Here is a 15,511-nt window from a genome sequence, read left to right on the forward strand (position 1 = left end):
TTTGATAGTAAGTACTCGTGTCAACCTCCGATTGTCACACGGTTAGGGTAAAAGCTCATTAAATTAGAGCCTTTGTTTGACGTATTCTCCTAATTAGTGAGGGAGCCTATTGTCATAACACAGTAAATAAATAACAACATCGCGGGGAGTTATACCAGTCACTATAATGACATATAGACTTTGTTATATACATTCACGTGACTTACGTAATATATGTCTAATTACATATTATACAGTGTCCAACATAGATGTTTTAATTATAGGATAAACATTTTTATGCATTTGCTTTTAAAATCATTTTACATCACAAAGGCACTTAATTGGTTTTTATCATAAAAATCCCTGACATAACACAGAAAGATCAATAAGATCATTCAAAATATTCAAATTTTCATCAACAAAAAAAAAAACAAATGATGACTTTTAATTATCACTTGAAGCGATACATAGCTATAAATATTAAGTATTACTATTATCAGTAGTATGTTACAGTATTACACTCGAGCATTTATGATATATGTTCAATGAAATACGTTATCAGTATAAGATATATGTCATTTATATACATTTAATGAATCGAAGTTTATGTTCAAAATTTTGACAACGGCATAAGTCTTAGCCTTTATCTTTAATTTCACAATGCGAAATGCGTACCATTATACTTTACAGGTACATAATTGGCTTGGGATCGTTATGTGTATGTATATTAATTAATAATCTCTCAAAAAGTGAAATATATTCTAAAATCAAACTTGTTTCGTACACGAAACGTGTTGTGCTGCACATATAACTCTGTTTCACTTTCTACAGTGTTTCAATTATGACGTCATTAAAATCTGATTAAAATTAAACTTGTAATTTCTGCTTCTCTACGATACTGTATCGTAGAGTGTCGTAGAGGAGCGGAAAATATATATACAAAGCCTAATTTTAATTAGATTGGATGACATCATTTCATGACGTCACAGTAATAAATACACGTCTTTGTATATCAATATAATTGAACGGAATTGTCCTTCGCTCCCTAGTACATGTATTATGAACTATGGATATCCATGTATATTTGTTCCATATATGCATGTGTTGCATTTGGAAGAATTAAAAAAAAAATACCTTAAAATGAAATATGATATACACTGTACATCAAATATGATAAGAAAAAAACCTATATATATATACTTACCAAAGATATGGCGAACGTTTCTTCCGTAAGTGCCGGTTCTGGTTTTCTGATATGGGCCATGACCGACACTTAAACAAAGTCCAATTCAAAATGACCGGTGTCCAGAGCTTGTAGATAGCACGTGTCCGCTCCGAGAAGGCTTGTATTCAACTGCCCCGCAAAACACTTTGAACGATTCTAACAGGTAACTGACCAGTGAAAGATGTTTATTTACGATAATCACCTCTTTCAACAGACGAAAAGCGTCTGTTTGTCGGGTTAAACGCTTAAACCATCTCACACCTCGCCACCGACGGCTCAGTGTTCTTGTATTCTAAACCCGGAAACGCACCTAAGCCTATCATGAGCCTCGCACATTATCGAATGTTAAGGTAGCAAGCTATCCGGTATAGGTACACAATACACCAGCGAGAGGTCCATGTACTTGTTGTATACCTGGTCAGATCACTTACTTTGCTCGTTAGTTAGTCTGACAAGTAAGTGGCAGATCTCCAGGAAGTGGTTAAATATATATATAGTTATATATACTCAGAAACTTTTTGGTCACATATATCGTCTGATCAATGTCCAAACTCCTCCTTCACTTTTCCCCGGAACCATTCAGAAAACATTGAGATAAATATTCATGATTTCGCCCTTCCCCCCTCCCCCGGGCTCTTCTGCATCTTGGGACAGATACCCCCACCCCCTCCCCTTACGCCCCTATTCCCACAGTAGTCTCACCTCCTCATAACCTCATTGCCCCAACCTCCCACTGATATCAAATGCGACCAATCGTGTAAGTTCGATGTATACTTAAAATGTCCATTCTGTCAGATTTGATTGTTCCATTAAGTTGGAACTCAAACGGTAAGAATATGTTCCTATGAGTCGCCTGCTTCAGCCACCAGGACCAAAAATAATGTGTGTGAGACTTGTTGTAATTACGTTTCCGGCGAAAGTGTACTGGGTTGTAAGTACTTTGTGAAAGAGAAAATATCATTCATTGCTATAGCTCTCCGCGTTAAAACGAGTTGGGCCGATTTGACGTGATCCCTTTATTCACACAGTAGTACGACAGCCAATTTGTCGGTTTCTTTACAGGTTCTTCAAGCGAACAATTCTTATACTTTATAAAGTTATAATTGTACGAAGGCCACACAAGTGGAAAAAGTATTTCTAAATATGAAAATAGTCATCAAGAAATTATTGAACAATGAACATGAAACTTCACAATTAGACTAGTCTGTTCTTATAAGACTCATATGTTGTGTTATTTAATGACGAATCGAAAATATTTGTTTTTATGAAAAAAAAAAAAATTAAATAAAAAAAATTATAGCACTTATTTTATGTTACTAAATGTCTTTATTATGCATTTCGAATTTGCTACATTTTAACATTCATAAAACTCTATTTCAATGTTTTAAGAGACAATGTTCTAGTTATAGAATGCAGGACTACATCCCCGAAGGGTCGCTAGTTCGAGTCCCGGCACGGGCACTGTGTTGTATCCTTGAACAATATTTATTGTGTTTCAGTCGACTAAGCTGTAAACGAGCACATGATAGGAGAGTGCAAGAAATGTCGCATGTAAGTTGTAAGTACCGAATGGCAGCTCCGGCTGTATGTTTGTGTAGTAATTGAGGGGGATTTGAATGGCTATTAGAGTGTATTACATGTAGTTAACATCGAGATTGCTGAGTGGTTGACTACGATACGTTGTACATGTAGAATGTTCGACTACGCGATGTTGTAGGGAGCTTGACGACGATACGTTGTACACTTAGAAGCTTGACCACGCCTTGGTATAGAAAGATTGACCACGAAACGTTGTACACTTAGAAGGCTTGACCACGTCATGTTGTAGAAGGCCTGACCACGAAACGTTGTACACTTAGACGGCTTGACCACGTCATGTTGTAGAAAGCCTGACCACGAAACGTTGTACACTAAGAAGGCTTGACCAAGTCATGTTGTAGAAAGCCTGACCACGAAACGTTGTACACTTAGAAGGCTTGACTACGTCATGTTGTAGAAAGCCTGACCACGAAACGTTGTACACTTAGAAGGCTTGACCACGTCATGGTCTGACAACGATATACTATATACATACATTGTATGTCGCCGAAGAAAAGTCAAAAGAAATACCTTCCCTCACTTCAGTATTTTTTCAAGGAACTGACCAATGATTTATTGTAGAGAGCTTGACCGGGACATATCATATTGTTCAGTGTATACTGCAAAACGTATAATCTATTTCACTACGGCATCAAGCTTAATAATTCTGCTCGGAAAAATGCGCTGATGGATGTTTCGGTGTGTTGTAGAAAGCTTAAGTACGTTTTTAGCATGCTGTGGGAATTTTGAGCATGAAATGATAAAGAAAGCTTGACAATTACACGCTCTAGAAGGTTTTTGTACAAAAAAAAATCTAATTGCGTGATTTTGTCATCAAACTAACCAAGGTATGTTGTAGGATTCAAATTGACTACCAGAGCCACAATACGCTATATAAATCTTGAATCTTGACCATAGTATACCACCACCAGCTATCATGTTTGTTACATGTCTCTATCCTCGAGACCTTGCTGTCAGTCGCGACTCCTGTTAAGTAGCACGTGCGTCCGTACTAACACAAATGTACGGGATGTTTGCCAGTACCTCTTGGCCTGATCCGTCAACACTGACGTCCTTCGCATTCCCTTTATTTATCTAATCATATGTCAAGAAAATATGACACAAATTGCTGTGAATCCGAAGGTCAAATATGTTAATTCCCTGTCGCAACAGTTCTGCGTCTATTGTGAGATTTTAAACATATTTTGCTGTCGCAATAGACAAATGGACGAGGGGCAAGCTTTTACAACTGGCGAGTCCCAATAAAGAGCTTATTTTAATATGAAGTACTTGTAAAGTTGATTCATCCATACATACATCCGATCACACATTATTCCATTTCACGTCGCATATTGCACTCTCCGACAGTGAAAAAAACAACGAGTTGCATTATCGCGCGAGTATTCTGTGACGTCACGTAACGTCAGCCAATCAGAGTTGTCAGTTACATTCCGTCAAGTTGCGCGAGAGTGCAACATGATGTTTTATCAAATATGCGGTATTGATGAGGTTCTGGTGAATAAGATGCAGTTTAAATGGCATATGATCAAACCCTCAGCATTCTGTACTCTCGTTTTGATTCCGAAATGTAATAAAACAGTTAACCTTTAATTGTATTTCAAATGATTCTTTCATGCACGATGGGCATTTCAGAGTATTGATCTGTTTGTTATTGCGATATCAAAATCGTTTGTTTAATATTGATTTTAAGATATATTAAGGTACGAGTACATGCGAAACCATATATTTTCCAGTTGCTGAATTTTAGATTTGATGCAATGGAATTTTTGGGTAATCATTTTGGTTTATTTTTAGTCGTCTAACGTACTATTTCTAATGCCAAATTGCTATGCAACTATACCAGCCAATCAAATGGAAGAGTGCCAAAACAATATAAACAGTGACATTATAGCACTAATATTTATCTTTTACCTATAAGATTATATCGAGAAAGACAGCGACTAAAAATACCTTGTTTCAAGCATGATTGAAATATAAATTCTTATATCATTACTGACCTAGTCTGATAGATGTATATCATTATCATTGGTTGCTTCTGGGTTTTAAATTACACGGAAATGTCATTGTTTCGCAAATGTTTCAGAGAAACCATCTTTGACGTCATGTCTAATTAAAGTCAATAACAACCACTTGGCCCTTGTTGACAGGAAGCAGAGCCAAACATACAATAAACATACATTTACTGGCGTCATTGTATAAAAGAAGACAATGACACAATTTGGCAGTATTGTTATATGTACTGATAAATGAAATGAAAGCGATATCAACTACAACAACGGAAAATACGTTTCGGTCATAGATAAATCATTTTTCGTGCTGCATATCCGACCTGATGAGACTTAATAATAATTGGTTGAAATGGAGTTTTGAGTCATTGCCAGGGTAATATGACTTAGACATTTCTTAAAGAGCATCAGCAAAAAGAGAGTAAAAAAGAAGATAAACAGGGAAGAGAAAAGAGATAGATAGATAGAGGAGGGCAGCACATCAGCTGTGATCTGTTCAATATCCCTGACTTTTGGTATCTGTGACCAATAGAAGTGGGATACAGCGAGTATTTCTCTTCTATATAGAGGATATTAAAGAATTCACATTATGCTACAATCGCCTCTTACAATCCATTACATTTTTGCGACACAAAGGTAATCACTTTGCACGGTCCTACACGGTCTCAGACTATATTTGTAGGACATACATAAATGTATGCAACATTCGGTGTACTTACATGTAAAGCCAAAGTTTGCATTGAATGGGTGTTTATTTTCATTTCTTATATATATCAGTATTTCGAAAAAATATCTATAACAATGATCAGCGTTCTGGAGATTCACCTCTATTACAAGGCTCCTGTACCTCCTTATCCAGATGACCTATTTCATAAAGGCCTCCTAGGTATAAACACTTCAGATTCTTTATACTAATAACGAGTCCTTAAAAAGACAAACAGGCTACGTATACCTTATGAGGTATGATTCATTTTTTACTCTGTTGTAGCTAGGTCCCAATGTATATTGAGAGGTGCTAGAATCTTTTAAATGGCTATTGCACAACCAATTGCAACACATACGAACTCTTTATGGCCGTTTCTCCAGTGCCCGGAATATAATTTCGGTTGTGTCTTCTAGCTTATAAGTCGGTCATGAAATAACAGCTGGGCAAGAGGCCATCTGAACGATATGTCCACTTGACAAAGTTACCTACAGTGACCCAGTCATCTACGGATATCGGCTTCACGTGCCATTGTTCGCGGAGAGGAAATGCATTCCTGAACAAACGTCCGATATTTGCATCATGACTCACATCGGCAGATGTAGTGGTTTACTCCGCTGTAACTTGTAGATCAATCCGAGATGAACAGGTCCCTTGACATACACTAATTGTTTCTTGGTCTGATTCTTATGACAACAATCAAAAGATTTCATAAGAACATCACCCACACACACAGCAATTTGCTTGTTAACCTCACTGACGTGTAGATATACGAAGGATAACATGTTCCAAATAGCGTTAGCTGTCTATATTACGAAACTTTTCATTTTTTACCTATCCAGGGTTATTATTCTATTTATAAAACAAAGCAAAAACAAATTGGCCTTCTGTCTGTATGCACGAGACTTAGTTCTACAACGGCTGCTGTAGGTGGGCTAGTAATCGCAAAATCTTCACATGTCAGAATTATGATTGATTGACAAAAACAATGACAACTTTGTCGATATGATTGAGAGAAGAAGCAGCTAGCCCGTCTGTAAATGATTCACAGTTGCCAAACTTATGTGTATTATCTAAAGTATCAGTTCCGACGTATCCATCATATTGTTCTTATTTTAACCTGTCACTTCCGAAGTGACAGTGCATGACCAATTTACCCTCTACCTCACAACTTTGTACAGCGGCTTTGGGAGTGGGCGGATATTCCTCTGTGTGTAAATCTAATACGCTAGCTTTCGCCAGACGTCTTGTTTTTCCCGAACTGACAGTACTGTGTTAGTTTATTTCCATTGTTTACTGACGGTACAGTTGTGGTGTTTATGGCTGGCTTTGTTTGTTTATCAAGAGTAAGACTGTTGTTTTGTTTTACCTTACCCTATATACAAATGCCATGACCGATCTTTCATAGTATGCATGCTATACTTCTTTCCCAGAAAGCGATGCTTTCTTTGGTTTGTTTTTGTTCTTTTCTGCAATACTTTTTAAACAATTATGTTTCATTTACCTTTAGTATAGTTCAGACAGTACTTCAATAGATGTAGACATATTTACGCCTCCTTTTTACCTATTGTAAACATATAGTATCTCTTTTGTTTCACTTTTATTCTACGCCACTAGCAATCTTCCATATTTAAATTTCAATTTAGAAATATTTGAAACAAACAGTCCCAAAGCAAAATCCTAAATCATAACTCCTTGCACACAAATTGTAGACGTAATATGCTTACGTGGTCGTGCGCGAACAATAGATACACATAGTCAAGACTGTGACAAAGAAGTATGCTGACTGAATATTAATACATTGTCAACGGCTTCAAACAATGGTGGCCGGAGGGTAAGCGACACTTCGACCAAGAATCAGTTTGACATTTCATTTGTTGTCTATTTTTTCCCCTTGGCATTTCTCTTGTCTAAGGTTGTTTGTTATTACATGTCGTTGATTTATTTCTTTATCTGTTGAAGAGAGTATATTTTTGTTTATTAAAAAGCTTAATTATAAAGTATATTTCATCTTTTTATGATTTCACCCTGTTTTTCAGCGTTTTGATAGACATTTCATTCTGGAACATTTTCAAAATGGAACAGAAAATGTATTTCCTGCTGGAACATATTCAAGTTGGAAACGACAATGCCAAGTTGCATGTTGTACATGTATACCGGTTAAAATCCGAACAATTATTTTGTGAACAAGATCTGTCCATGCTCTCAAACAATGGACATTATACGAAACGCATTACCTACTTAAGATACCTTTTTAATACAACAGCACCCTGAATATCAATACATGTAACAGTGTTAAAATTGAAAAGAGCGTACTTAAGTGAAAATGCGCGAGCTTTGCAGGTCAAAATTCAGACAGACATTCATTGACTGTAATATTTTTGAAAGGTGAGTCCAGTTTGGTCGGTGATAGTATTCTTTGTTAGTAAACAATAAAAATATCTCAAAAGCTTTTTTGGAGACAATAAACAAGCTTCATACGTCAATCTGCAATTTTCAGGCAAATCGGTTAGTTCCCGAACTTTCCAGTTCATCAGACCGTCTCAGCATCTCCTCTCACAACACATTAGCAGAGGGACAGCATTTTGCTTGCAGAAAACTTTTCCTGAGATGAACCTTACTTTCCTCCTTAAAATCATTATGGTAGCGTGATTTTTCTCCGCCTGAATCATGCAGTCTGCAGCTCCAAGAAGTAATCTTATAATCTAACACAACTGGCACCTTGTTGTTTAAACACGCCGATGACCTTGTGTTACTTTATCAAAGATTTGCATAAGTCCTAACTTGAAGATAAATATCAAAAGTGAATTACATAATTTGATCAAGATCTTAATTGTATGGTCTATATTTAAAACGTACTTCTTCAGTATTTCTTATTTTGTTTTGGAAATTTTGAATGAAACATTCACCTCACAAAATGTTTTGCTGAGAATTGTTTGAATACACGCACGGCTAAAAGGACGTGTGATGAAATTTTAGTTGAGGAACAGGTATTGGTCGTAAATAGGGGACAATTATTCCAGATATGATTTTTATCAAAATCAACATTATCAAAATTATGAATTCTAATTAAGTTAATGATATTTTTGTTCTATTTTCGTCATAAACAATTTATGTCACTTGCAGAAAAATAATCAGACCGACGGTAGCGCTTGGATATACTACCGCAAAAATAAAGACATTTTGTGTAAACCTGTTTAAAATAGAAACATTAGGAAATATGTGTATAATTGAAAAAATCAAAAGATGTTATAAGTATCTTTCTTGCCAAATCAATTATAAGCGAAAACTCCAGAAGTGTGTTTTCGTTTCTGTAGGGGAAATGTTTAGACATATATAATTACCGGGTCAGTCTGGTTTAAGTAACTACCAATAAGTAACACATTTCCTGATTTCTTTCATCGCCTAGCAGTACGCATTAGAACGTCATATCTAAGAGCAGAAAGCTACAATAATTAGCTGTACTGAATACATACTCCCGGGATATTGGGTACAGAATGACCCATAATACAAATATATACCCCTCCTTCTGCAGGTATGAGAGGAAAATATTCGGAACATCAGAGGAACATGATTCAAGTATACACACTCCTTCCTTCCCTGAGGTAAACAGGCCATAATTCTTCGGAAATGGTAATAAAATTACTTGGTAATAAAATGATGTTCTTTTGTTCTATTTTTTTTAAAGCAGTCTGCAACCTACATGTACAAATGTACCTCACACATTTCCTCTTAAAAGGGTCAATTAAATCACGTAATAACCGACTAACTGTTAATGACCCATTATTCATTTAACCTGGTTATTCTTCTTGTTAGAAAGAAGGTTAATCAGGGCATGGATTACTAAAACATGGATTTGTTTTCAATATATTTTTCAATGACATATCCCTGATCATGAAAGGGTAGCTTTAATACTGTGAATTTTCAGTGAATTTAAAAATTAACACTTTCTACCAAGATGACTACATATATACTTTGTGTAGGTAGGCATTTTGGTTGTGAAACTTTTGAAAGTGAATTATTTACCAAATAAATTCTAATGTACACATTAAAACAGTCACCAATATGAATGTGTGTTTTAATCGACCAGTTCCCCCTGCATTACAACATTTATTTCTGACATATGTAAAGGTAATTATCCTTTCACACACATTCTCATTATGACATGACAGTCACAACACTCGTACAGGGATTTTGTTCGAAATGTTACCGTGTCCGGCTGCAGGAAACCTTGGTTGGAATATGAATACGAAACACCAATCGTTAAATCGCCTGAATCAAACTAGGCAGACGTCTGATTGTTTGTGTAAGCAGCGTCACCTTTTTGAGAAAGCAAAAGAGTTTCATCAGTGTAATCGTCGTGCTCCAGTGAGTGGAACCTCTAGGACATTTCTAAGCCTTAATAGAAGAAGTACCAACACTATTCGTAAATGTTTAATTCGGACAGTTCAGGTCGTCGTTTGGCGTAACGCCAATGTAGTTGATGAATCAACACTCGTTTTGTCATTTGATGATTGAAGCCGTTTGGGGACATTATATAAGCGTTTAGCGAGTTGCTCTGTCATTGAATGGGATCATATTATAGCGATAGTGTGTACACCTCACACTTAATTAAGTGTTTAATTTGGTGATATATCAACGGGACAACATCTGGAAGCGGACGGTAATTGTGCAACTGCTTTACAATGTAGCGTTATTTTTCGACAACGTTCGTTATCTTATACCAGTCAAATTTCTGGCTCTAAATTTAAATCACTCGATATATGTCACCATGGAGAACCGATATATGTCACCATGGAGAACCGATATATGTCACCATGGAGATCGTTTTGGGGAAATACTTGGGTGTCAATCAAATCAGTCTTCTTACTTACAGGAACTGGACCACACGTTTGCCGGTCACGTTAAACATTAGTTGCTCAATAAGATGATGTTCTAGCGAAAGTTCTTACTGAGGAACTCGACATGCTCTGTGATAACGTCTAATAAAATCAAAGCTACATTTTCCCTTTCATTATGATAAAAAAAAAACACTTCAAAAATTAGAAGACACCAAATTGAATAAAATTACAGCAAACATATTTATCTTAGCTTAAATAGGGTTGTGGTTTCTTTTTATTGTGTACTTGTGTACATTAGCAATGGAAGACTTCCGCGGCTTGGATAATTTCAGTGAAAACAAAAAACTCTCAGTGCTGGGTCTCTGTGTGGAAGGTTTATCCACACAATGTGTATACCGTAAACATGAAGTCCATGATAGATGGAATATTTTACTACATTTGCTATCGAATGTTTAGACAGTTAGTTTTGTAAATTGTTCCAGTAAACTGTCATTATATTCATATTACCGTTATTGTTTCTAATACATGGTCACAACGAATTTCATACTTTGAAGTAACTATTTTCTTGTCAAAAACAAATTTTAGACTGGCTTGACGAGTTCGACCATCCTAAAGAGTACAAAGTATTTGTGCATGTAAACACGTTTTTCTCTTTAAAAAGTGATAATTTCTCCCGTCGCAGTGAATTTGACAAAAGACACACAGATGCATATCGACTTTGAATAGGTTTTGCAACAGATGCAGTGGATGCAAAATAAAGCTCCTAAATGACGTCATCAGGAATATAGATATACATATTTTACTCTGTTCTGTCTGAACTAGCAACACGAAAAAACACTTGTATTGAACTTGTTTTCCACAAATTTGAGACGTTGTGTATAATTAGCAATTGTAAACGCATCACTACAACTTTGTAAACATGTTGTCGCACAAGGACGTTTATGCCTATTCCAAAATAAATATTAAATTAATGTACTGCCTGCCATGTTCATATAAATATTTGGATTGTAGTACATGAAAGACATAACTGTCTGGTAAGTGAATATGTGTACGTATTGCAAGTAGATCATTTTCAATCTCTAGTTGTTATAAGACTCGTGGGTATAGAGCGTGATGGGGAGGGTATATAGTAGATTTATCATATGGCAAACGAATCTGCCGTAAAATACAGGTAAATGCTACATCGTTGTACAAGATAAACAAAAATGAAGATTATCAACAAAAAGCGGTAGGTGAGGAAGGAGCCGTTCTCTGACATTATAAATCAATTAGTTGCTTGTATACTCACAGTGTGGAAAGGAAACAAACTCCCCAACAACCTGGGAGTCTCGCACGTAAGGTCACGCAAGAGAAGAACAATGGTTATGACAGATGTAATACAAAGGCATGTAAGTTTCCTCTCGGGGCAGTATATGTAAACATCTGACGGGTTTATTTGGAATATATATCAAGATGTCAGCATCGTGCATGCTTCCTGCATCAAATATCAATATTAAACGAGGCTGATGATTACTTTATTTTCGGAAAGAGATAAAAGAGACACACCAGACCTACCACTTGGACTGGAACAATACATTCAGTACATGTACCGAGTATACCTTGCTGACAGACGTATGTACATTGTTCCTCACACCAAACAGTGCCGTGCACTTGATTTACTGTTTAATTAAAAGGAAGAAAGCTAAAAAGAAAAGCGATCTGCAGTCTTATACGTTTGACATTATCTTAATATTGCTCGATACAACTCACCTTTATTCAATTATTCAAAGATGTTATTGATATGGAATATGGAATATCTTTACTAACAAGCAACATGTCTCTGATTTGTTTGTTTACATTATTGTAATATTAACGAGGCCAAAATCGGATAGGGCATTACGACTATTGCTAGGTTAGCATGTGAAATACAGATGTTGTTCACTTTCATTTTTTATTCTGCATTCCAATTCTCATAGATATCGGTACAGGTTCAGAATGCCTATTTCCCCCTACCTATGCTGATTACATTCCCCAGTTGATTCGGTACTTATGAGTTTCATAGTCAACATAACAATATCATTTGAAAAAAATGTCTTTTCTCTTGCGATATGAAATAAGACGTGTTAGATGCTTGTTGATATACCTAGTGGTTCCGTTGTCACCACCCTAACTCTCATCTGTTTATTGATATACCTCGTGGTTCCGTTGTCACAACCCTAACTCTCATCTGTTTGTTGATATACCTCGTGGTTCCCTTGTCACCACCCTAACTCTCATCTGTTTATTGATATACCTCGTGGTTCCGTTGTCACAACCCTAACTCTCATCTGGTTCTTGATATACCTCGTGGTTCCGTTGTCACCACCCTAACTATCATCTGTTTGTTGATATACATCATGGTTCCGTTGTCACAACCCTAACTCTCATCTGCTTGTTGTTATACCTAGTGGTTCCGTTGTCACCACCCTAACTCTCATCTGGTTGTTAATATACTTCGTAGTTCCGTTGTCACCACCCTAACTCTCATCTGGTTGTTGATATATCCAGTAGTTCCTTTGTCGCCACCCTAACTCTCATCCGTTTGTTGACATACCTAGTGGTTCCGTTGTCATCACCTTAGGTCTGATTTTGAAAATGTGATTTAACCCTGATTTGACCAAGGGTAGATTTGTATCGCGAATGTTATCGATAGAGTGGACGCTTACTCTCCCGAAACACCTGGTCTGATTCTCCTCGTGCTTTTTATAGTGATCTCTATACTAATTTATCGTCTTGTCGTTGTTTTTAGGCAGAATCCCGGTTTCATTTAAAGTCGGTATTCGCTAAAGGACATGTTACAATTTGATCAAAGTCTGTCTGGCTAACACTGCCCTTACGGATTTAAAACACACGTGGCCGCTAGCATTGCTTTCGGATCCTAACAGGACAAAACAGCTTTATTATGCAGTTGGTAAAGCATTTTGGCATTTACACCATATATTTCTTAATTCAAATACAAAGGCAGTGTTTCCCGTGACTGTGGTATCTCGTACCTTAATCAAAACAGTAGAGCTAATTACTCCACCGAAGAGTAAAATGTCGATACTGAGAGAATCATATACGTCTGGTCCCATTGACGCTCAACCACCATTTGCATATTAACCAATGTTGCTGTTTTTTTAGAAGGAATGTGCATGCCTGTCAAAATCTACCAGTCTTCGTTTGTGAGTGGTTTTCCTATACTGATGTTTATAGATCTTTCAATATACTGTTGTCTACAAGGACCTTAGAGGTCGAGGTCATAGGGATCAGAACGTGAAAAATGGATATGTAGATGCTTCCAGATCATGTCAAGGTCTAGTCTATGTATTTGCATTGTGAATGCGTGTTGACTACCATGTTCATTTACACTAAGATTTTGTTAGGTGTCGGCAGCTGACAACACCTGCTCTCCCTCTCAATAAAAATGGACGCGCTCCCCGTGCGCATATATTGTACTCTCTAACACACATTTATTTATTTACGTGCAAACACATGTGCAAAAGACACACGCAAGATATTAGCACCGTTCAATACAAAAAGAGATTAACATACCACAGACCAAAAAATTATTTACATTATACATCGGTTTGGTCTTTATAGGTCTCGTCTGTGATGCTAGGGACACCGTACAACTGTTTAGTTTTTCTAGACCTCGTCTGTCATGCTAGGGACACCATACAGCTGTTTGGTCTTTCTAGGTCTCGCCTGTCATGCTAGGAACACCATACAGCGGCTTAGTCTTTCTAGGTCTGGTCTGTGAGTCTAGGGGTACCATACAGCTGGTTGGTCTTTCTATATCTCGTCTGTGAGTCTAGGGACACCATTCCGCTATTTTGTCTTTCTAGGCCTCGTCCGTGATGCTAGGGACACCATACAGCTGTTTTGTCTTTCTAGGTCCCGTCTGTGATGCTAAGGACACCATTCAGCTGGTTGGTCTTTCTAGGCCTCGTCTGTGATGCTAGGGACACCATATAGCAATTCGGTCTTTCAAGGCCTCGTCTGTGAGTCTAGTGACACCATTCCGCTATTTTGTCTTTCAAGGCCTCGTCTGTGATGCTAGGGACACCATTCAGCTGGTTGGTCGTTCTATATCTCCTCTGTGATACTTTGGACATTATTTAGCGAATTAGTCTTTCTATATCTCGTCGCTGATGCTATGGGCTGTAGGTGTAGATACCAAGACGCGACAAAACAACTCATAACAGGTCGAAATTAGGGTCACAAATTCGAAGAGGGGATTGACATAGCTCTGCATTGGAAGATATGTATTATTTGTATAGTTGGATATCAAAAGAACACAAGTCTCTATTCTGAATGTTATGATTTGCATCACGTGACATCGTGAAAAGCCTAAGTTGAACCGCATACAGTACCTTTTTGTTAAATTTTCGTATGCATTAATTATTAGTTTATTTCACTTTTCATTTTTTAATTCTTGTTTTACCTGATTTACAAACATAAACAGACATTTGGTTTTAATCACCTCTTTACAATGAGATCATTTAGTTACATTTTAATCGTTAATTCTAGAATTAAAACTTAATTCTTAATTCTAATCGTCAGCAGCTGCATCAATGTATTTTGTTTAATCTGTAGTGAACGCATTATTAACTAATTCGCATTTAAAGACTCGGTGAAACTCATCCCCTTCAAAACATGCCGGACAGCAAAGGGGCCAACGGTCCAATTACAAAGATTTTGTATAATCTATATCCCCCTTGCGTAAGTTTGATGTGTACTGTCAGTGAAAGGTTGATCCGCAAAAATCAATGAGTTATTAAAGAATTATATAGGCAAATCATAAAACGACGAGTAATGACGAATTCAATAACGTAACAATGTGTGAAGTGTTGCCCTTTCCAATAGATTCATTTAAATTTCATCACAGAACCGAGGTTAACCGAGGTTATTTCACAGTTGCTCGGCAAATTCCGCCAAAGGTCATATTGATTCCGAGCATAGACGGAACTGACCGAGATGTTGCGAGTGAGTGAGCTATGGAAACGAGGCATGGATTAAGTGTTATGGTCTTGGCTTACCGTAATTGTATAATTATAGATTAGAAAAGTATCCACATCCAATCACGGAGAGATTAAAGTTCAGTTGTATTTGAATATTTGTGAGTTAACCGTTCGGTAAATAGTAAAAACAATATTCA

At 36.8% G+C, this 15,511-nt stretch overlaps 1 protein-coding gene across 1 annotated transcript in view; it reads right to left on the minus strand.

Annotated features, from left to right (window-relative positions):
* Positions 1–1,461, minus strand: part of LOC117324645 (neo-calmodulin-like) — a 50,920-nt gene extending 49,459 nt beyond the window's left edge. Inside the window, exon 1 of the mRNA XM_033880571.1 lies at positions 1,184–1,461. Coding sequence (XP_033736462.1) covers positions 1,184–1,243 — 60 coding nt within the window. The 5' untranslated portion in view covers positions 1,244–1,461. The remainder of the gene's footprint in view (positions 1–1,183) is intronic.
* Between the last annotated feature and the right edge of the window lie 14,050 nt (positions 1,462–15,511).

Source organism: Pecten maximus, chromosome 3, assembly GCF_902652985.1.
Source record: "Pecten maximus chromosome 3, xPecMax1.1, whole genome shotgun sequence".
NCBI classification, from domain to species: Eukaryota; Metazoa; Mollusca; class Bivalvia; order Pectinida; family Pectinidae; genus Pecten; species Pecten maximus.